General features: G+C 37.7%; 1 protein-coding gene and 1 long non-coding RNA gene across 3 annotated transcripts in view; one reads left to right on the top strand and one right to left on the bottom strand.

Moving 5' to 3' along the window:
* The window catches only part of LOC145998561 (uncharacterized), a 35,840-nt gene extending 23,597 nt beyond the window's left edge, over positions 1 to 12,243 (top strand). The window contains exons 12-14 of one of the 2 annotated variants that reach the window (XM_083134989.1): positions 2,273 to 2,383; positions 3,559 to 3,711; positions 11,466 to 12,243. In XM_083134989.1, coding sequence (XP_082991115.1) covers positions 2,273 to 2,383; positions 3,559 to 3,711; positions 11,466 to 11,615 — 414 coding nt within the window. In that variant the 3' untranslated portion in view covers positions 11,616 to 12,243. Of the gene's footprint in view, positions 1 to 2,239; positions 2,384 to 3,558; positions 3,712 to 11,465 lie in introns of both variants that reach the window. The other variant, XM_083134988.1, reaches the window with a different exon arrangement.
* An 8,683-nt stretch (positions 12,244 to 20,926) lies between these two features.
* LOC145998374 (uncharacterized) overlaps positions 20,927 to 23,327 on the bottom strand; it is a 49,556-nt gene continuing 47,155 nt past the window's right edge. The window contains exon 3 of the long non-coding RNA XR_014443310.1: positions 20,927 to 21,021. This is a non-coding gene — a long non-coding RNA (uncharacterized LOC145998374). The remainder of the gene's footprint in view (positions 21,022 to 23,327) is intronic.

The raw sequence follows: 23,327 nt of genomic DNA, 5'->3' as shown, positions 1-23,327 counted from the left end.
GGGTCCCGGGTTCGATACCCGGTGGAGGCACATGGCACAGTGGTTCGGATCCCACTTTAAACCGCAAGTCCAGTCCCGATTAGCCTTCCTGTGAATAAAGTGGACTTAAAACACCAACTCAATCTCAAACGGAACACCCTGTACTTACATAATCAAGTTAGAACGTAGAAGATATTTTACATATTGTTAGATTGTTTCAACTTTTTGATTTACCTTTGATTTTTATTGTCCCCTTCCCCGTGACACAAATAAATCATTAATTGAACTGTTGCATTTTCCCTTGAACTCCACTGGAATACTCTAAGGTCAATTGTCTTCTCTCTTTATCTTAAGCAATTTATTTTTCATCATTTGACAATTCCCAGAAATTGAAATAAATTCTTTATTAAGTAAAGAGGCAGTGTTTCTTCTGTTCCACCCGTGACACAAAATTGTTCGCTTATAGCTATAAATCTGGGAAAGTATTTAAAAGGTAGTTATGTATAATGAATAGTGTGAAGTTTCATATTTCATTGCCCAGAAGATGTAAGAGAAACGTTGCTTAACTAGTACTTTAGTTGTCTTACTAGTGATTAGTAAAATAAAAGAAATCAATCAATCAACAATAAAACATAGTGACTACATACATTCTTGAAAAGTTACGCGTATGTTGAATTAAAGGGCCGATGTTTATAACCAACTTATGAATAATCCCCTTTCTCCACGAGACTATGCTACTCTTTGTTAGTAGTGTGCAGTGCATTTCAATTTTTGTTACGGTTAGCTATCGAACAATTTTCTGTATGGTTTAGCACTAGTGTAAGCACATTCCAGGATCTAGGTGCATCATTTTTTTATTGCGGTGACTGTACATATCTCAACGCAGGCCTTGAGAACCTCGCATTCAAATTCAAATTCAAATTCTTTATTTACGTGGGCGAGGTTCAGCCTGAGGCTGTTCTGTCACCTAACCCGTATCATCGATTACATTTAAATTTACATTTCTTATACATACGTTATTACAGTATTAATACAGTGTGCAATAAACTGTATGATTTAGTTACAAAATCTATTGATAAAATAATTGTAATAAATGTATGAATAAAATGATACAAAAATTGTAAAAAGACAACTACATAAAAATAAAATAAAATAAATGAAAAATAAGTAAAAATAAAAACATGTAGACAAAATACATAACATAAACATACAAGTTACATCATAGTATTTGAACACAATCTCTGCTCTGCCAAAAGAAAATTCTTTACTTCATTTCGGAAAGATTCTATTTTAGATATGCTCGACATGGTCTTAGGTAGGGCACTCCATATTTTTGCAGCAAAATATGAAAACGACGACTGATATGCCTGTGTGTTGCAGAGTGGAAGGTTAAATTTGAAATTATTTCTTGTATGGTGGCTGTGAATACTGGTGCGAGGGATCAGCATGTCTGCCAGATACGACGGCTTGCCAGATGTAATAATTTTAAGGGAACTAAGGGGCGGGGGGGGGGGGGAGGAGATGAAAGAAAGACAGAATTGAAGGTAAACAAATAGTAAGAGGAAGATAAAAAAACACACACACCAGAGAGAGAGAGACGTAATGATAAAAATATAGAATGAAGTAGAAATCGGTAAAGAGTAAAATGTTACAATTTCATAAATATACCGGGTGATCCGTTTGGGTATGGATAAAATAAAATGGATGGGATTTTTTTTTTGGTCAAATGTAATTACCTGAAATATTGTTTACAAAAGACTGAAAGGTGGGAGTTTTTATTTTTCTACACTACTAACAGTTTGGTACAGTTTTCAGTTTTCTACATGGCCTCCATTGCGAACTCTGCACAACTCATAATGGTGATTCAATTCATTCCACGTCTGGTGTAACATCTCGGAGGTGATTCTGTTGAAAGCCTGTGTGATTTTGAGTTTCAAATCATCAATGTCTGTGGGTTTCTGTGAATAGACAGTGTCTTTAACGAAACCCCAGACGAAGAAGTCTGGAGGGGTTAAACACTCTCACACTTAGCATACCAAAGGACACATTTAGCCCGTTGCTGGTTCGTAAACGTCATTTTAACAATAACGAATCAGTTCAAACTTTATTGTTGCCAACACACTACAGCAAAACTCCCATGTTTGACTCACGAAAACACCAACACGATTTTTTTTTCTACTATCACATTTACGTTTTTATTAATGTTTTATTTTATCCATACCCAAATGGATAACCCTGTATATTTTTTGCGTTGCTTCAGGTTGCTTCAGGCTACGTTATTTTTCGCTTCCAGATCATGCATGAGTTCAGCTTCGACAAGTTTGTACAGCCTGCCACTTTTGGAAGAGAACTGAACAGAAGAGAACTGAAAAAGACGTGTTCTACTTTCGGATGGGGACTCACAGTAAGTTGCGACGTTTTATTTCAAGATTGTCTATGACTGAAAATTAACATATGTAAACTATATAACCTTAATCGATGTTCTGACCGGACAATGTTTAAGCTGTAGTCAGCACGTTTCCTGTGAAATGTATAATTGCTACAGATAGCATATTGCTCCGACATCAGTATAATTTATCCCTTTAAGGAACACAAGATCACAGGCGCAAACAGTAAGGTTTCAAGGGTGGTGGTGAGGCTACTGAAAAAGCATTTTGAATGCCATTATGGGTAGGGGAAATTAAGTCCAAAGTGGAATTCTGACCACCTCCACAATCCCCTTTTCAGCGTGTCTATGTAAAAACAGGCATGAACGAAATGGAAAAGGATAATTTGTGAACAAGCATCTTTGTTGATTATTGTCATTAGTCCGATACTAAGGGAGGCCAAAGAGCCACGCCCCCCCTCCGTAGGATTTTCTTTTCCTTTACGTCCCATAGATTTAGAATAAAATAATTTTATTATTTTTAAAAACTTAAATAAAGTAGCATAATATAAAGAGGAGGAGTCATAATTCTGTGGAAATGGCGTCCTGGATGTGAATTTTAATAAGACACCAGGATAAGAAGTGTACCCTGAATGAATGCGGGTGGTGGTGGGGGGGGGGCGAGTGCTTCGGATTTCACTTTATAACGTTAGCCCACTCCCGATTAGCATGTCTGAGCATAAAGTATTCTTAAAACAAACTTTATACTTGTCCAACATATTCTTTATTATGTTCGTTTGGCGTTCTCAGCCTTGGCTTAGCAAACAGAGCAACCAACTGGCTCGCACCTCATAGGGCTTGTTACGCAAGATGAAACTATCGCCCTGCGAGGCGCCGGAGGGAAAAAAAAGCCCTTCTCCCTGAAAAATTAACTCCTAAATAGTCTACTACATGTGTGCAAAATAGCACGACAAAAGAAAAATATATTACTCATCAACACAAAGCTCTTTGTGCAAGATGAAAATTACGAGACTGGGCAATACGATTTTAAAGTACCATACAAAATTAACACACAGATAATTTTTCAAAGAGGTGTTCTTTTCAAGGACTCTGTGTTTCTTCTTCCTATGTCTTATTTTCTAATATTATCTGATAATAGGAAAACAAAGTTCATCCTACAGATAAATAATTAAAAGTCCTTTCAATTTTTACAGACAGAGGGCACAACCGACACGTGCCTTAGGACATTCAAAGTACGAATTCCTTCTAAAAAAGACAACACTTATCTTCGTAGAAGTGACTGTGTAAGCGAGGAACACACGAATGTTTCTACAACATGTGTCGTGGATTTGGATTACGAAAATACGGTAAGAAAGTCTAAGCTAGAAATGTTACCTTTGTCATTAACTTAGGTCTGCCTCAACGCCATCGAATGTGATATGAGAAAGGAGACATCACCACAATCCATACTTTTGCAAGGTACGTCACAGACTATAACGTGGACCCTGTATGATTTCACCTCAATGCCAATTAAAATAGGGAAATAAAAAATGAAACTCGCCACACTGTAGTACTGGCAACACTACAGCTAGGCCACTGTGTTTGTGTTCAAATATGTTAAGGAGGACTGTAGCTACAGTTTGAAATGGGATCCGAACCAGTATCCAAAGTGCCTCCACCGGCGATCGAACCCGGGATTCCATGATTATAAGGCGAAGGCATTACCACTACACCATCGGAGACGACCGGAACTTGAGTTGGTTAGAGATATTGATTCCACAGGCATGTTATTCAAACTGGATTCATGATTTCATATCTCACTAATCAAATTAAGAAAAATAGGTAACTTTTACAGGATGTACGAGAATTTAACAACACAGTAATCTACACAAGAGTCACAATTACGCGAAACGACACCAAACAGTTCTAAATCGTGGCGAAAATACACGTTATCGAAACTTCATGGTATTAACACTTGTGTACAGCGAGAGAGGCTCCAAACTCATGTCAGACCGCTTTAAAACGGTACAAGAAGCCAAATTAAAAACCTGACAGTAGTAAATACAAGTTGAATTCCATGGTGTAAAACTTACCGGGAAGAAGAATATTCCGCTTCAGAGAAAGATACAACTACTAACACATCATGGCAAGCCCAACGACGTCTCATTTATATTCTCGCTCAAATCAGGGAACATTCTGCTACCACTCTAGTTGAACAAAGACGTTATAAATGTACGCCAGACCGCTTGAAGGCGCTGATGTTGGCAATAGCAGAACCTACCTACCAGAGTGGAATGAGACGGCATACCAAATAGTAGCTAAATGGAAGGACTAAACGCACGGCCATGAAATTAGGGGTGGCAGAAGTTAGCGCTCTTGGCACGTCTGAGCACAACCCCCTGTGTTCGAAGATTTAAGAGAATGAAAGATCTCGTTGTAGAGTTGGTCTTTGTAATCCATGTGATACAAACTGACAGTATTTGCTCGAAAGGTCAGGGGTGACACAAAAGTCCCGGAGAGAGGTCGGTCTGACGCTCGAACTAGGCAACGCAGCCCGGCTGGCGTTGCCACACAGTGCGCGGGAAACAGCGACTTTTGTACCACTGTCGCTCTGCTTTTACCATATGTGGTACCAGTGCAATTCTGCCCAGCTGCCTATTTTCATGGCCGTGAGTTTTATCATAATCGGCTTGTCTGTCAACAATAGAAATCACGCGATATATCTATCAGAATAGCAAAGATATACAGATAAGATTTTATGAACTTGATTAAAGTTTCTTTCAAGTCTACTTTATTTATTTATTTACCACAGAATTCCAAATACAGCTTTGGCCATTTTACATTGGAATGTAATAACAATGAAAATAACAAAAAATAACAATGGAAGTAACAATAAATAATAACAACAAACTAAAATACATAATTTTTCCCTTCATACTTCACGTTTGTGCATACATACATATGAGATAAAGTGGATTACATGTTGTTACACAGTAGCTTTTTAAAACGTGCCTGGTTTTCAAAAATATCAACTTGGTTTGGTAGAGTGTTGTGTTGGCCGGGTAGTCTGTGGAAGAGAGAACGCTGTATTAGGCTTAATCTGGGTTTCTGATATGTGAAAAGCTGAGTGCTCCTTGTGGTGCAGGACGGTACTCGAAAGTGAATTTCTTGAAGAAGGCGATCATTTCTTATGTTCCTATTGGTTATTTTATGGAGGAAAATATGGTCTGCAAGTATGTGTCTATCATGAGGGGTATGGATATTTAGCATTTTCAGAAGGATGGACTTTTGTAAATTTTTTGTGGATGGAATTCGGTGGCGAACAATGGCCAGGATGAAATTTAGAACAGAATTTAGTCTATCTAATTTTGAGGGGCATGCTAGATATGAGAGATATGCTAATCATGACTGGACCCACAGATTAAAGAGGGTTTTGGAGAACTGAAAAATATATCAGTAGCTTACCGCAATTGATATATTCTCCTAATGTCTAGTGTTCTGTTAGTAAGAGACATAAAAAAGAAAATTAGGTGACCTATTAATATTCCTAAATTCATGTGCGGGACTCATGTTAATGACAAACAAAATAATCAATAGGGAACGGAACTTTATGTGCTAAAAAACTCAGAAATATTTATTTTTCTATGTCATAAATGTTGAAAATATGTGGTAAAAACAGGAAAATATGTGAAAATATGTGACAAAAATGAAAACAAAATTGGTCACAAAAACAAAATATTACATGCATTTCAAACACCTGAAATCAGTTTCTAAATGCTTACCTCTTACAGAGCTATTTTTTGGAAGAGTTGCAGTGGATCATCATAGTTTTTTCCAAATTGTCCATTGTTAATCTGGGAGTATTATCTCTAAAAGCATCTTATATTGTGAGAAAGATCGCTCCACGTCACAAGAAACAATTCTTGCATATGTGAAGCACGAAATGTCACTAAGGCTGAAGTTTTCCAAAGCTTTCTCTTCCTCTACTTCACCTTCCAAAACATGTACAATTTGGCACAAATTTTGAAAACCTTGGTTTTTACTAAAAACGTCTGTACATTTAGACATTAGCACTTGTGCGTTAGATCCAGTGAGTTCTTTCAGTTTCGTTTCTACTATACGGACTTCACCCAATGAAGCTGCCAAACTGTTCGCGGACGATTCAAGCTTTCGTATAGAATTAGAGAGAATTCATTTTTTCAGGTTACGTGCGACTTACTCTCTTGATAAACAATAAATAAAATAAAATACTTATTATTTTTACTTACGTTCAGTGAGTATGTGTTGAGTAATTGATAATATTTTATCCAATCCATGTATACCTAATCCTTGCCTATTGCTATTGACGAAGCTTCGTGGGCAACCGTGAAGCCAATAAACCGACCTGAAGAAGGGGACAGTGGTTCCTGAAACGTTGTCAATTTATTAGAGAGAAAGGACAGGTTTGTTGAAATGTAATGCCAATTAGTCTTTTAAGGAGGGATCCTTCAACAATTCTCGCAGAATTTCTATAGACGATGCGAAGCGTCTTCTTTGTTGAGATCATTTACAACAGATACAATTTTCTCAAAGTTCTGGGCATAATATACAGCTACATCCAACCAAGTGCCCCATCGCGTAACTACAGGTGTAGGGTGAAGGGGAAATGTCTATTCTTCTAGGCGACTTGATAAAAACTTTCTTCCCATTTGAAACCAGTTTATCGACATTTGGATAATGAGCTCTTATCTTTTCACATATTCTATGCAACGCATGAGCCACACATGTAACGTGCACCATTTTGTGGTAGCAAACAACAAGGCCTACTGCAGATCTTTTCATGTAAGCTGCAGCATCTGTCACGAGGAAAAGAACATTGTCAAATTTTATGCCTTCCGGCCACAATAGCTGCATTGCTTCATTAAAAAGCCTTGCTATCGTTACATGTGTAGCCCCAGCTAGCTCTCTACACACTAGCAAATATTTTTTTGTTGAGAACGTTTTGTCATTATTTAGCACTCCCACAATCACATTTCCACTTTTCTACCGGTGGAGTCTGTAGTTTCGTTAATACATGCCCAAATATTTTGATGCGCACATTGTGAGCGAATATGTTGTAAGGTTTGCTCGTAACCAGTGGCGCAGGAACGTTTTTCATTTGGGGGGTACAAAATTCAGCCTCCCATATATACTACGTATAAACAAACATACTACTGCACCTAGAAATACATTTCGGGGGGTCCAACCAATTGTTGCAATAATAATAATAAATAATAATAATAATAATAATAATAATAATTACATTTAATTAAATTAAAATATTAATTAAATATGTAAATTAATATTGTATTGTTGTTATTACGTGAATAGGTAAAAGATAGTAAAATAATAGAGATATAACAGCATCTAGCTTGCATGTAGTTAAGATCGACAAGATTTGCGTAAAACAACTGCCCTGGCAAGGAATTTAATGTCAGATAGAAAAATAATTGAATATTTATTGAATAATAAACAAAAGTTAGATCCAATTAACGAAAAGTAAAGTTTCTGATTAATATCTTATGGATATTATCATTAGTTGTGTGCATAAATCTTTGGAACCTTTCAAAGCCGTATGAGCCAAATTCCTTGACTTCCAATAAGTTCAGGGGAAATAACCATCGATTATATAACAAATGCTAAACAAATATATATTTTGATTATTTACTTTTACTTCTTGGTAAGTCTTTCGGGGAAGTCTCTGGACCCCCTCCGAAATACGTCCTTGATGTGAAGGCATGGGAAATATTCTATTTTAGAACAGCACACACGAATGTACTGTTATTTAATGCAAAATTTGCATAACTATATTTTTCTTAGAATTTATGTTTCTTTAAACAGATTTTAAAACCAGATAACAATTCTGAAACATATATAGCTCTGGACTTCTGGTCTTATTTGAATTTAACGGAAGGGAATATCAGGAGTTCGAAATGTGAAAATTGCGAACAAAGATACATCTATTCATTTTAATGCAGGTTGAGATTAAAGGGGGTGAGGAGGATCTTGAACCACCCTAACCAGGAATAATCATCTGGATATAGAAACCAACTTATAGAGTTCCACTTCAGTTCATTCTAATTTTAAATTCCCATAGCTACGCATAAAAATATCTTTAAACAATTTATGGCAGATGTGTACCACATCCAATGTCTTTTAGAAGCCACGTATTTGGTATTTACTCAGACATCTGCAGGGCGTTGTATTAAAAAAAAGAAAAAGACTGACTTGAGATGGTTCCCGATCAACTCGTAAGAAGTCTAACTTTGAAATATTTGTGAAACATTTGACAAAGCATTTATTTGTTATATAATTAGCTGTACCTAATGACACTCTCCAAGCACTGAAAGTACTATTATTACATATACTAAAACCGAAATTCTTCAGATCTCGGAGGAAGCAATGAAAGCCATATGCTCAAAAGTTTTGTTTTCTTTTCAATCTTTGGTGGACCATATGAAGAACCGGCCAAAGCTTCTTTTTGTATGTAGTGGTATTAAATGCAGATACATGCGTGTATTTTAGAGTGACATGTCAATTTCTCGTTTATGTGAAAAGGTAAACTTCAATATAAGCAAAAGCATGTGCGCGTCACAGTTAAATATTTTCGCATCTACAAAGAAAATCCAAAACACATTCCCACCTCGCCGGCCTCCGTGTCGGAGGGGTTAGCTTAGCGTGCTAAGACGCCAGAGGTCCCAGGTTCGAATCCCGGCCTGTGCATGGGTGTTATTTGTGAGTATTCATCAATTTCATCATATTATCACTCATCCTCAACTTCACGATTAGCCAAAAGTGGCAGAAATGAGAAGTAAAATAAACCAAATAAATCAATCAAACATTCCCATAGACCTTGCGAATCCAATCCAAAATCTACCAATAGAACCTGCAGTGAGTTTAATTTATCTCGTGCATTCATCTGACTAATGTAATTTTCTTACAGTTTAAATTTAGGGTATAACTTAAATTGGCGTTGTGTTTGTGTTCCATTCGATATCAAAATTTGATTTTAAGTAATTAATGTCCAATTATAAGTATACCTAATACATAGGTAAAAATGATTCCCTCCTCGCTCCTCTGATAATATCGCAAATTGAACCCTGTTTAAATATCTAAGAAAAAATTTCGTTTCACTTAGGAATGATATCGCGATACGATGAGTCGAGAATTGTCACAGCCTCATCTCGTCTCCTGTGTGGCGAGGTCCTTCTCGTTCATGTTTGTGTTTATTTTTGTTTCGGTTTACACTCAGAAGTTATTAAAAATTATTCTACATTCACTTCATGCTCAGATAGGCTAATCGGAACTCTATTTTCAAAATCTCTCAATATATGGGTTTAAGTATAGTTTTCCGAACACCCTCTTACAAAGTTATGAAAAATGTGGGTGAAGTTCAGCAGTACATTGTACCCCCAAGTTGGTCTGTAGTGTCTCGTCTCGTTCGTGTAAGTATTTCGTTTTGGAAAATTCCATTTTAGATATTCAAAAGAAAATGGGATCAGTCATATACTCTTCTGATGAAGATTTGTATCTTATCTTCGAATCGACGCGACCACTTCTTTAGAAAAGTGTACCCCCTCCTCCTTACGAAAAGGAGCATTCGTCTGCAGCTTGATTGTCTGGGAGCAAATCTGATTCCATCGTTCCACACACATTTTAAACAATTTTCATCTCCTTAAAGAGGTTTCCACGAACTTAGGTCAATGAACTAACTAGTAGCAACCACAATGTAGTAGAATAAGTTTACAATGGTTTGAATTTCTGTGGTAATGAAGATAATGTTTAGGCCTATAAGTTATAAACAACATACACTTTTTTATTGGGCGAACTTAAAATAGGTTATTTTAACTGTAGCACCTTGCGTCTGCTGTCAAATTAGCAAGGGGGGTACAGGGGGTACAACTCGATTAACGGATTTAGGGGGGTACAGTACCCCCTTCAAAAATTTAGGGGGTACAATGTACCCCTGTACCCCCCCCCCCCCCGTTCCTGCGCTACTGCTCGTAACACCTGTACAGATACGTTTTTCGCAACGTTGATTCGTCAGGCGGTTCGAAGTTAGTATATTTCGTGAGAAAGTTTCGTAAGTTAGGGTTCTTTAATTTGAACAGTGGAATATCTGCGGACACAAAAGCTCCGCACAAGTCCATTGAAAAAGCGGGCAATTTTGACGGTTCACCAGAAGTAGATGGAGTTTCTTGCCCGATAAGTGCCGGTCTGCCGATCAAACGTGAAGAAGCAACAACATGCTTGTTGCTACCTAAATGCTGCGTAATTTGCGAAAGTTGATCAGCTGCGATAGATTTACCAAACGGTTGGCAAAATAACACTTTGCCATCAGTTGAAAACACATCCTTATATTCTTTACAGAACTGTTGCAAACGAGATGAAACATTTGCCTTAACCGTTGGCATATCACACGAGAAAACACACACTGCTGCACAAGCAACGAATCAGAACATGATAAAAGCAGAAACACTCTCGAAGCTAAGCATTACGTTGTACGCTTGCCTCATCTGCGTAATATTTTCCCCCAATAGGATCTTAGGCGAGGCGCCAGAAGTCTGCCAGCGAGGGTATTCAAAGACAAAGCAAACCTAACACTCTCGATATGAAAGAGGTGCGGAGAATAAACATTTTTCCTTCGAGGATCTCAAGGTAGCTGAAGTCAATAAGCGATTTTTTGTAATTAAAATGAAAATTCGGAAAATATATGTATTTACATGCGGAAAACTGGAAAATATGTGTTTTTATGTAATATAAAATTTGCTGTGCTGACATATAAGGCTATTATCAGAATTTTGGCAAAAACCAGGGTCTTTATCTTATCCCAGGAAAAAACATTCATTTACCTAAAGATCCGTTCCCTAATAATCACATATCTGACGCACTTTATGTTTTGGTGTAAGTTAATTGTGTTTAATAACATTCTTCGTTAGATAAAATAATAAAATCCAGTAGCAAATAACTGATTACCGCTGAAAAATACAATCAAGGTTCATTTTATGCAATGCTAAAATAAGTAAACAACAGTATTCCAAGAATAAGTAGTTTGTAAGTCATATATAACCAGTGATGCCTCAATTTTTCTTTTCATATGCAGAAGGCCTTCTCTGGACCTTTGGTGTGTAACAACAAATTGGTAGGTATATATTCCGCTGGGTACTCCAGCGATATGTATCACTGGTACACTGATGTATCACAACTTGTGAATTGGATTTATAATGAGACCAAAGACAGTGACTACCATTAATTACAGGAAGTTCAGAATGTTTGGAACTATTTTGTGTTCTTTTATTGATGCGTTTTCCATGCAGGATAGTCACAAGCTGGATACTGCTGAAGTTGTGTCCTCAGTGAAGTAGGAAAACAGGATGTAAATACGTTTTGTCTTGTGTTGAATTTGTGTTAGCGTGCTTTTCTAAGTTTATGTACTCGTGAACTAAGTACAGAAGATGCAATTTTCACTTCAATCTTCAATGACGAGTTTAAGTTCGTTGCATTATTAATATGAATTGTGTGCATGTGCCAATGTTGCACTTACCAAGTGAATAATAAGTTCGGGAAGTTTATAACATCATCTACCATTGGTACCATCAAACTTTCATAGTCCTAGGATTCAGGCAAGTATCGACGAATGTGGTTACTTTTTAAAGTCGAAAATAAGACGTCAAACTATACATTTCTTGTCAGAGAAAAAATGCTAACAGTGACCAGGTAATATTGAAACGTCAAAGAGAGAAACTTCTAAACTTCAGCCTCCCCGATGGCATAGTGATAATGTAACTCTGTGGCCTTGCAATCAAGGGTTATCAGATTCGAATCTCGATGGAGGCACAAAGTGGATCAGATCCAACTTTAGGCTCTAGGTCCAGTATCGATTAGCCTACATGGAGTGAACTTGAAATAGACTTTTGCCAACTTTTTTATTTCTAAACTTAAGCTCTATTAGACTTATATGTTTACTGTAATGTCTACCTAACATATTTGCAGGCTGACATTCTTTTTTATTGTATTTATTGTATTGTGAGCTTAATATACTGTTTGTCTTCTCATACAATATTGTAAGCGTATATAGTGCGGTTGAAAGTTGTGTATAATGTGATTGAACTGATCATTTATAAGTAATATGGGCCACACGCCACACAAACAAACCCTTTTTTAAACTATATTAATATTATTATGAATAAAAAGTTATAGACAATTGTTGAGACATTTATTCATATATTACCTAAAAATAGTCTCTTCCTATTTTTGTACGAGGGGCGTCTCATAAATCCTGAGCCTCACTCAGAAGGAAATCACGTAGGATCTAATGTCTAGCATATTTTCCGACATAGTCTCCCAGAAGATTTACACACTTACACCAGCCCTTTATACTGGTCTTATCCCCGTCTCGTACACGTTTTTCTCAAGGCTGTCAAAATAGTCACCCACAGCATTGTTGACGTCATCATCACAATAGAATCGCTCCCAATCCATCGTTTTTTTCCAGCTTGGGGAGGATACTGTAGTTCGACAGTGTAAATCAGACGCATGTGGTAGGTGTTCCTGCAATTAAAACCCGAGGTGGCAGTCATGTCAACAAGGAACATGTGGACGAAGACATTGTCTTGATGGAAAATCCCAACTCTAGACACCTTCCCGAGTCGACTGACCTTTATAAAGCCTCGTAACATCCTCAACAGTGTAGCATAATACCGGCGATGGTGTGGCCCTTTGGGAAATGGTCCACCAGCATCCCAGAACACTGTTGTCATCTCTTTCCCTTCTTAGAAGGTGATAGAGCTGGAATGCTTCGACTGCTGTTTCGTCTCAAGAGCGTAACGATGGGTCCAGATTTCGTCGCTCAGATATTCCTCCACAATTTCGTCTATATCTGCCTCAAACATCACCAGACTTCAATCCGACACCATTCACCTCGTCAACATTTGCTCTATGGTCAGGAACATTGGAACTCAACGTGCATAAATTTTCTTCATCTGCAAACGGTCATGAACAAGACTCTCCACTGTCGACTGCGACATCTACAGTTCCTCCCTGATGTGTCCGATGGTCATGTTACACATCTTTTCACTCTGGCAGAGGAAGGAACATCCTCCCATAGCGTTGTTACCAAATCCTCATGAATATTGGGTTGTAACACATTTTTGTGCAAATAGTTGAGCTCGGAGCTCTTGCTTCTCCATTTTCCTGTAAAGCCCGAAGTTAACACCACTTTAGGCTCTGCATAACAGAAACAAACGTTAAATAGCAAAAATTGGTAATCACATACACAAAGAAATGCACTACAGATTTCCCACTGGAAAAGTAAGGCTCATTACTTGTGGGACCACCCTCGTATTATCTTTACAGTTACTGATTAACGTTTGTGTGTATATAGAGTTCCAACTTCTCACTTTTTTCTTGGGCATTTTCAGGTAATATTTCGGAAACCTCTACCAGCTCATTTCCAGGTATTTTCTCTGTCATTCTCATTCTTTCATTGAAGTAAACCCTAAAAGTTATGAAATGCAGGATTTCGAATATATTCATAACACTGACTCCAAGTATGATTCCAACAATAGCTGCAGTTGAAACTAAAAGAAAAAACCATATGCACGTTATAAATCGTATTCATAAACCGGTTATACGAAGTGAAGTCATGTAGGGGAAGCCGGGGCTATTTGCAACACTTTTAAAATTTTCAACTTCAAAAAATTGTATAATTTTTGCTTTTCAACGTACGTCCACGAAACTTTGTAGTTGAAAGGCGGGATACATTCCACTTGCACAGAAAATTTGAGAACCTCGACACTCATGTACTTTTATTGGAAATTTAAAATTTCCAAACACCTAACTTTTGATGCAACTTGCCCCAGTATGAGGGGCAAGTTGTAACAGTGGATGGGGCATATTGCAACACTTGGAAACATAAATGAAAGTAAGAACGAAATCTTAATTTATTTAACAAATGATACAAAAAGCGATATGAATATTATATTAGAAACTGTTCAACATATGCTGACATTGTAACAGTATTTTAAACTTCAAGTAGGCCTACACCTAAATTTAGCATCTTTGTGGTTTATAAATGTACGTTAGATAAAGGAGTATACAAACAAAAGAAACATTTTTTTTAATCTGAGAAACAATGATGACAGACATAAAACGCATCTTCTTTCACATATTTCTTGAAATGTACCCAGCCGTCACGCTCTATACACTGTACTCACTACCTTCCACCTGTTGCAACTTACCCCTCACACACTTTACTTAACAAAAGGGCGAAAATGTCTTCAACATGAATCTCATTGTAAACATGGCTGTTATTCTTTTACAGGTGAAAGTACATGTGTATCAATAATAGCAACATAGTCAACTAAAGTTACTTGTCCTAGTCGCCAGTCACTTCAAAATAAATTATTCAAATCTTACTCGCCTAGTCTGAAAACAACAATTCTTACGTTTCTTCCTCCACCAAATGCGCATGCGCAAAGGGCAAGTTCGTTCTCGTAACTCTTCACGTTGAGGAGATATTAGCAGTGTTGCAACTAGCCCCCGCTTCCCCTACATACAACGGCAAAAGAAACAGTAGGCGAATTGCACATCGCCATTTTCATTCGGCCTGTTTTTACACAATGTGATGATAATGAAATAAATACTTCAATAAGCAGATGAGAATATCCGCTTCGAATCAACAGAATTTCTTTCATTCCTTAAAACAACACAGGATGTAGAATAAAAAAGTGATGAAAATAGCAATGGTCAATTTGCCTACTATTATCTTTGTCGTTGGCTGTACACATACATATATATGCATGTGTTTGTGGTTGTGTGTGTGCGTATGCATGTGGGTGTGTAGCCCACGTACGGGTATGCATACGCATGTGTGTGTTCTTTATTTCAATAGAAACAGGTTATTTTAGTTCGTCTAATCGTAAGTAATGTTAAAAACAAGGAAGGCATTTTCACAATTAATATTTTAAATTAGAAATGCAGTAGAAATGTAATGAATTTTCAAATTCATTTACAGTACAAACCTTCTTTCTCTCTCGCTATTTCTTTATTTACTATCCCTCTCTCTCTCAGGATGTAAAAGTGGTCTTTGCGAATACACCAAATGTCAACTTCCCGTCCACGGAGTACACCCTGGACTGCAATTTGCAGACTACCGAGGCTCAGACGTCTGGACTCATGGCCAGTAAAATCCTCCGTATGGCTCGTGTTGTGACTTCCACATATGTATGTGATCATTTCATCTTATCCCCATTCATCTGCATCTTTGTGATTAGCCAAAAGTGGCAGAAAAGTTAACTAAAATACAGTACACGTTAGCTTCATTTAAATAGCATCAGTGTGTTATTGTGATCTAAAAAATAAATGTAGTCATCAGTGGGGGCAGTTGCCCCCTCCCCCACTTTTCGCTACTTTTGCTCCTGTACTATGCTAAACCTTATCTACAAAGTGAAATATATTGTCTTTGCCCCCCCCCCCCCAGTTTTGGAACCCAATCGCCGCCACTGTGTAGTCTGACAGGGATGATTAGTGTTTGACTTATTTGGATTATTTTAGTTCGCTTTTCTGCAACTTTTAACTAATCGTGAAGATGAGGATGGTTGATGATATGATGAAGAAATTGATGAAGGGCAGCGGCGGCGCCATGATTAATCATCTAGGAGTGCTGAGGGTGCGCGGAATGAAATTTAGGGGATGCGATGTTGAAAATAAACAAAACATGAAACATGCATGTATATTTTAGCCACTAAATAAAATACCGATAAAATTTTATCAGGCATGTATCTATGATAATATGATAATGAAACTGAAGAATACTAGCGACTTGCTTCATTTTGGCATGATTTTAGTACAAGGACATGATTGGAAATTTGAAAAGAAAAGCTTGTTCAAGGAAGGCCAATGACATACATGGACGACCGGAGAAATTTTTTTCAGGGAGAGGAAAGCAAGGAATTTACGACGGCTAGGGGGGCAAACTAGGCATATTTCCCCCGTTAATAGTGTTGCTCTTTCTCTTAAAAAAATTTAACACTCCTTCAGTTTGAAGTTATCATGTTCCTGCAACGCTATTATAATAATGAACATAAATTAGGTACTGTAACTGAAATGAAATTGAAATTGTGAAATATATAACTTTAGAGTGACATCCATTTTCCAGGGGAGCCGTGGATACAACTCGTGTTAAATAATTTGCCGAGCACGACATGGTGATATCTTGAGAGCAACTGAAATTATTGTTCCAGTGCGACGAGAGATGAGGAGGAACAAGTGGGCAGAAAATGAAACAGTTTGTTAACAATACCCTCCCCCCAAAAGAAAAGAACAATATAAAACAACTCTCATTGAGCTGTAGGCAATTATCGAAAACCACAGACCACTTGAAGAAACAATTCTTAATAATGCTGACGAAAGAAAGACGAGAGCCGCTGACCTTGATAGAGACTGCCGCCAGTAGAGGAAAGTAAATGCGGCTTCTCTTTCAGAGTAGAATCAATGCTTCCAGTCTCACTTCAATACCTAACATTTGGGGCTCGATAGGACCACGTCGTATGATGCTGTACGAGTGGTGTTTCCTGTTGAACATAGGTTTTGAAAAAGAACACCCATGGCCAGACAGGAATTTGAACCCGGGACCCCTGGCGTCGTAGCGCCCTGTGCTAACCACTCCACCACGAAGGTCGGCTAATAGTCTTTGAGTTGTAACCATTTGACTTGATGCAGACCTTGAAGTGGAAATTCTTGGTTAGAGAGATATGTCTTGATCCTTGTAAATAGCTGTGGGGATGCCCCTGTGTGTTAATATGGGGACAATTGGACAGGTGAGATGGGACAATGCTTTGCGTTCATTTTACTAAATGAAGGCTACGACGCCAGGAATTACAGATTCAAATTCCGGACTGGGCATGACTGCTCTTTGTGAGTGTCCCTTCATCAGTTTTATCATATAATCACTTATCATCATCTTCGCTATTAGCCAAAAGTGGCAGAAAAGCGAAGTAAAGTAACTTCAATCTAGTGTTGCACACGGGACGAGACGGGACAGGCTTTTAAAAATTCGAGACGAGACGAGATTGACCATGTGTCATGAGACAAGCGAATATTTTCGAGACGAGACAGCATTTCCACGAGTTCCACGAGACGAAACAGGCCAAAGTCTCGTCTCGTGGGCAATACTACTTCAATCAATCGAAATGGAGGGATACCAACCATAGCACCCCGCTAAACTTTGAGCACATTGCCAGCAACAGTAAGTATCTTTCCCTTGGAATTCTGTATCGATTCGTTTCAGTTTGCTGTCCTATAGAAACTAATTTCAGTTCTATTTCCCTTACCTATCAAAGAGCCCTTCCAATTGGTAGCCTTAACCCTTGTTCTGTACTCATCAGCGAAAAATGTAAGAGTTAATTTATAAGTGCAGGTCCTGAAATGTGATAGAAAACATGAGTGTAATTATATCATGTTATCAAACCAGTTCACACAATAACAACAAGAAGAAACGCGATTTAATTAGCATTACTTTTGTTTCCAAAAGTATCGCATTACCGTTACTATTTGTACAATGAGAACATTTTAACTGGTTACGCAGGTACCTTATCTGTTTTAGCATGCAATGTTAATTGAACATTATCCATTTCTGGTACCTTTGAGCATACTTATTCTAACACTACGTTTCAAGAAAGCACCTCTTCTCTCATCTTCAGGTGAACGTTTTTTTTTCATTGGTGAGAATCGAACCCAAGATGGACCCGTGATTTTTCTGCAAATCCAACTACTCCAAGGTACCCTTGGGACCAATAACAGAAATGCTATACCATGCATGAGATAATAAAAATAAGAAATTTTCCAATAAAAATTCTGAGTTCAAAGTATATCCAGCGTTGCAGCCTACTGCTTTAGTGCAGATTCACAGAATTTTTGGATGGAGCAATAACATTTTAACTGGAATTACTTATTATCTTGTCATTAGTGTTTGAAAAGTTACTGTTTTTTCTTTAAAATAACTAAGTTACAAGTAGATTTAGTTTGTTCAAAAAGTACATATCTGCAGTAATTATTTTTAAAATGTAAATCAGTTGTAGTTAGGGATAATTCAAAAGTATCTATTGCAGGTTTATTTTGCAGAAACTTATTCCAGATAAGCTATTGATTACTAATGACCCTCTAAAATTAACTTTAATTTTCACTGAATCATAACAAACATCATACAGTATATTTAAGTGCGAAAATACAGAAGTGAAAAAATTAACGAAAACTTCTACACTTGAATAAATATACATCACGCAATAAATTTGTTAGTGACATATAAATGTATTACAAGAGTCAAATGAAAACCTTAAAAGTCCAATAAAAATTTTAAGGCAGACCGTGTACAGCTCATATGTATATGAGGTATCAACTATTATTTACAAAACGACCTCAAGGCTGCAACAATAATCAAGTGAGCTTAAAAACGCCTTTTTTTGCACCAGTGAAGAGGAGTGGTTTCCTGCCCTCTGTCAGTTTACACTTACACAAATTTCTCAGCAAATGAAAATTCATTATATCTGTGCATGCTTACCACACCAGCAAGTTTACTAATGGAGGAGAAAGTTCGACAATGGACTGAGTTCGCAGGCAGATGGTGGAGGAATACATGTCATGCGCCACCAGCGACAATCGCCACCAGCTTAAAATTTTGTGACAATCGCCACCAGTCCATTAGCTGCGCGTGACCCACTGTTCCCTCCCACCCCTGAGGCAATGACCGCAGAACCTTCCCCTCCGCCCGCTAGCCCCGCTTTTTCTCAATATTCATCTGAAGAAGTTGTTCTTGAAATGGGAATGCTTACCATGACAGATGGAAGTAGTTTTCTTTTGAAAGACGACAACACAGGCGGGCGACTTATTATTTTTAGTGGAGCATTTGGAAAAGAAGCTTTGAGAAGTAAGCAAGATTTTTTATGGATGGCACTTTTAAGAGTTGCAGTAAACAATTTTCGCAAACTTATACCATTCATGCAGACTTTGGAAGCTCAAGGAACTATACAAATATATATATCCCGTCATATTTGCTCTCTTGCCAAACAAAGGTAAAGACACATATATTCGACTTTTCCGCCTTGTTATTGAGGCCATACCAGAGTGGAATAAGGGCCTCCCCCATGGCGCAGTGGTAGCGTCATTGCCTTGTAATCAAGGGGTCCCGGTTCAAATCCGGGAACTTTTCTAACGATGGAAGCGGCCCCGGCGCCCACCCAGCGTCGAATAACATGGGTACCTGGTGGAAACCCTGGGGGGTAAAGGCGGTCAGGGGCGTGATGCTGATCACATCACCCCCCTCACGACCGGATCAAGAAAGTGTGGGGCGTTACCCCCACACCCCTATACGCCTTCTTGGCGTGGTGCTATGCACAGGGGAACACTTTATCTTTTTTGCTTTTTACCCGGGTTCGATACCCGGTGGAGGCACAAGTGGTTCGGATCCCACTTTAAACTGTAGGTCCAGTCCCGATTAGCCTTACTGTGCATAAAGTGGACTTAAAACACCAACTCAAAAAACCAGAGTGGAATCCAGCGACGGTGACAGTCGATTTTTGAATAGGCAGCAATTTCTGCCCTTAAAGTTGAATTTCCCGCAGTAGAGGTAAAAGGTTGCTATTTCCACATGAGAAAGTGCATCTGGAGAAAAGTTCAAGATTTGGGACTTGCTTGTGAGTATATGAAGAACGAAGAAGTGAGGATGATCATCCACAAGTGTGCTGCTTTGGCGTTTCTTCGGCCTGAGGATGTTCCCGATGGCTGGCTGGAAATATATTCCAGTGTACCTGACAATGAAAAACTTTCTGGATTTTTAGACTATTTCGTGAAGAGATGGATGGAAAACGAAGAAGTTCCAGTCGATTTTTGGAGTTGTTACAACAGTCATCGAACCTCCAACTCTGTGGAGGGATGGCACAATAAAATTAATAAGTGTGATGGGAATCGGTAAAATTCATTTGACTGTTCAAAGCAGAGCAGGCCTGCGAGAGCAATAATGAGAGAAAGCGTGCGGAGGGGAAGGTCCTGCGGTCATTGCCTCAGGGTTGGGAGGGGACAGTGGGTTACGCGCAGCTAATGGACTCGTGGCTATTGTCCCTGGTGGCGATTGTCACTAGTGGCGATTGACAGGACACCGGATGGAATAGAAAGGCCTTCGCAGTGGTTCATAAGTGACTACACGTGAACCGCAAAGACTTATTCTTCTTGAGGTATACAAGCACTAACTTGAAAATATATGAAGATCAGCAATAGATCTATGCTAAAATATAACAAACTTGTGCAACCCTATATACACAAATCTACTAGATAAGAAACAAAAACAAAGGTTTTCATTTGACTCTCCCTTGTACATACGAAGATTAACATTTTATTATATTGAAACGAACATAAAGAGTAACAATTAATTTCGTTACTCATTTCAAAAAGTAACTAGTTACAGTTTACCGTTACTCCAAGAAAGCAACTGTTACTTGTAGGTGCGATATTTGCAAGCATTGCTTAACGCAACAAGGTTTCATACAAGGGATAAAATACCCAGCATCATACTCACGTCTCTTGGTACATATAAACCTCCTGGAACTCCAAGTCGGTACACATTCGTAGACAAGGACGCATGGCATTAAGACATTTGATATTTTCACCTGAGGGAAAAAAAATTATGTTCAAATTTTAAATATTAAATAATTATGTATATCTCTCCTATTTATTTGAGCTTAGGCGCTACAGATTAAGATATGAACTATTTGTTTATTTTGTTATTTAGCGTCACTTTGGATAATCGCGAAGATGGGTGATTATTAGAAAAAATGATGAAGGGACACTCACTAAGTGGACCACTTAACGCACTCGGCCATTGAAGTACTGGTAGCAGTTTTATTACGAGTTATTCTCAATAGATGTTCTATTGCAACTAATAACAAGCCGTACTTGTAGTGGCTATACCCTTTTAATACTCCAAGTTTCAACACAGTTCACGTGCGTATGTGCAAAAAAAAGTAAACCAAATGAAATGTCAGTTACGGTGATGGTCATCCGTGAACAAGTAACTTAATTTAGTTGAAGAGTTAACACTGTTTTGATACAAAAGATTTGAAGATCGTTTCTGAAAGTAGTTTTCCCTATCAACTAAAAAATATGATAATTTAAAATGGCACCTCGGATCAAAATTAAAAGAATTCGAATTATTTTTAAAATTAAACATTCAGAATTTGATGAGTTAAATGTCGGGATTTGGGGGAAACATATGTTTCAGGGTAGATTCTAAAGGTATTTCTGAAGTTGAATTCGCAAATTTCACTTTTACAGATGATTGTTAGGAAATGTTGCTCACCCTCTCAGGAGTGACTTACACTCAGAAAATATGTATTACTAATAATAATACTGATAGTTTTAATTGAATCGGAACTTAATGCATTACATATTTTATAAATATAAAAGAATTTCGTTCTTTCTGTCAGTTCGAAAATACACACAACTATGGATTAGAATGTTAATGTATACAAGAAAGTAGGCCTCGCAGATGGCGTAGTGGTAACGTCGTCGCCTTGCGTTACTGACACATTAGAGCCATTTTAATGCTTTTTTCTGACAACTCGAAAATGAGCAAATTGGTACAATAATTCATTCATAACTTTTTATCGGTTAAAGATACGTCGAAATAACCTTCACCAGTGCATTTCTCGTGAAATTCTAGCTTGATTTGATGTATCATATCACCCCATTCCCATTTAAAATTTTGAAGTTGAATTCAAGATGGTGGGTTTCAATATGGCGGCCGTCATCGTCATATGCTCTATAACATTTTCCGCAACCCTTATTACAAACCTGCAGTGTTAGTTTTGCGGAACAGTATGTCATTCAACTTTTATTCTGGTGTCTCCATACTTTTGGACCACCCTGTAGAATGACTACTTTGTCACACTTATCTTTTATTGCCGACAAACATAGGTTTCCCTCCAATTAAATGGCACCCAATTACGTTCGACCTCACATCTCTGCAACGAAAGGACGTAGGATCTTGTTTTATATTATTATTATTCCATTACTCATATTACCGCATAAAGAAATAACTGTGGAGCTATTTTGCACTTTAGGGGTGTGGAAGGGGAAGAAAGAAGGGGAGGAACCTGCATTTATCCGTGAATGTACGTCTTATGATGATCTAACATCTTGCCAAAAATTGCCCTCTTTTATTTTTTTCCGTTGTACATCTTTTGTTAATTTGGGAATTGGTCGTGCGCTAGAGTGAATTATTCTCACTACGATTCAACACACGAATGACAGACGCTTAACTACGTACACCAAGGGGTTACGCGTAACACCGCACACCAAGGGAGGGTTAAAAAATGTCCACCACATAAATCATTATTTTCTGTCCCAGAAAATTTAATATTCTTCTCTATTTCGTAGTAACTATAAACTAAGACAACTGAAGGCTACGAACAGAGCAGGTATTAAGTATATCACCTTTTTTATTTGTTATTCTTACAATATATTTTAACATTATGGAAATTCTATTAAGTATATCACCATTTTTATGTGTTATTCTTACAATATATTTTAACATTATGGAAATTCTATTCACATATTTCCCGAATTATAAGAGCAATGATGTAGTACTACAGACATAAATTATTTTTGTTGTTGGAAGCTACAGAGTAAGCATTATTGTCTTATATTACTTTCCAAAAGTCATTGTTGGTTACTCTGAATCAATAGTCTTGCGTTTGCAAGAGCGGCACAAGTTACTTTTTTCACTATGCTTTCCACAAACAAAGGCTTCACATTTTCCACATACAATTGTTGTTTTTGCAAACTTGTTCAACTGTACATTTTTCGATCTGGCTTCTTTGCAACAAAGAACACATCTTCCTCTTCCTGTTTTCGGTTCTTTTACATCATGCACATTATGGTAACACGTTACACCAAGGGTGGGTACTTTATGTCC

Source organism: Lepisma saccharinum, chromosome 14 (assembly GCF_977018435.1).
Source record: "Lepisma saccharinum chromosome 14, izLepSacc3.1, whole genome shotgun sequence".
Taxonomy (NCBI): domain Eukaryota; kingdom Metazoa; phylum Arthropoda; class Insecta; order Zygentoma; family Lepismatidae; genus Lepisma; species Lepisma saccharinum.
This window is presented reverse-complemented; position numbering and strand designations above follow the sequence as displayed.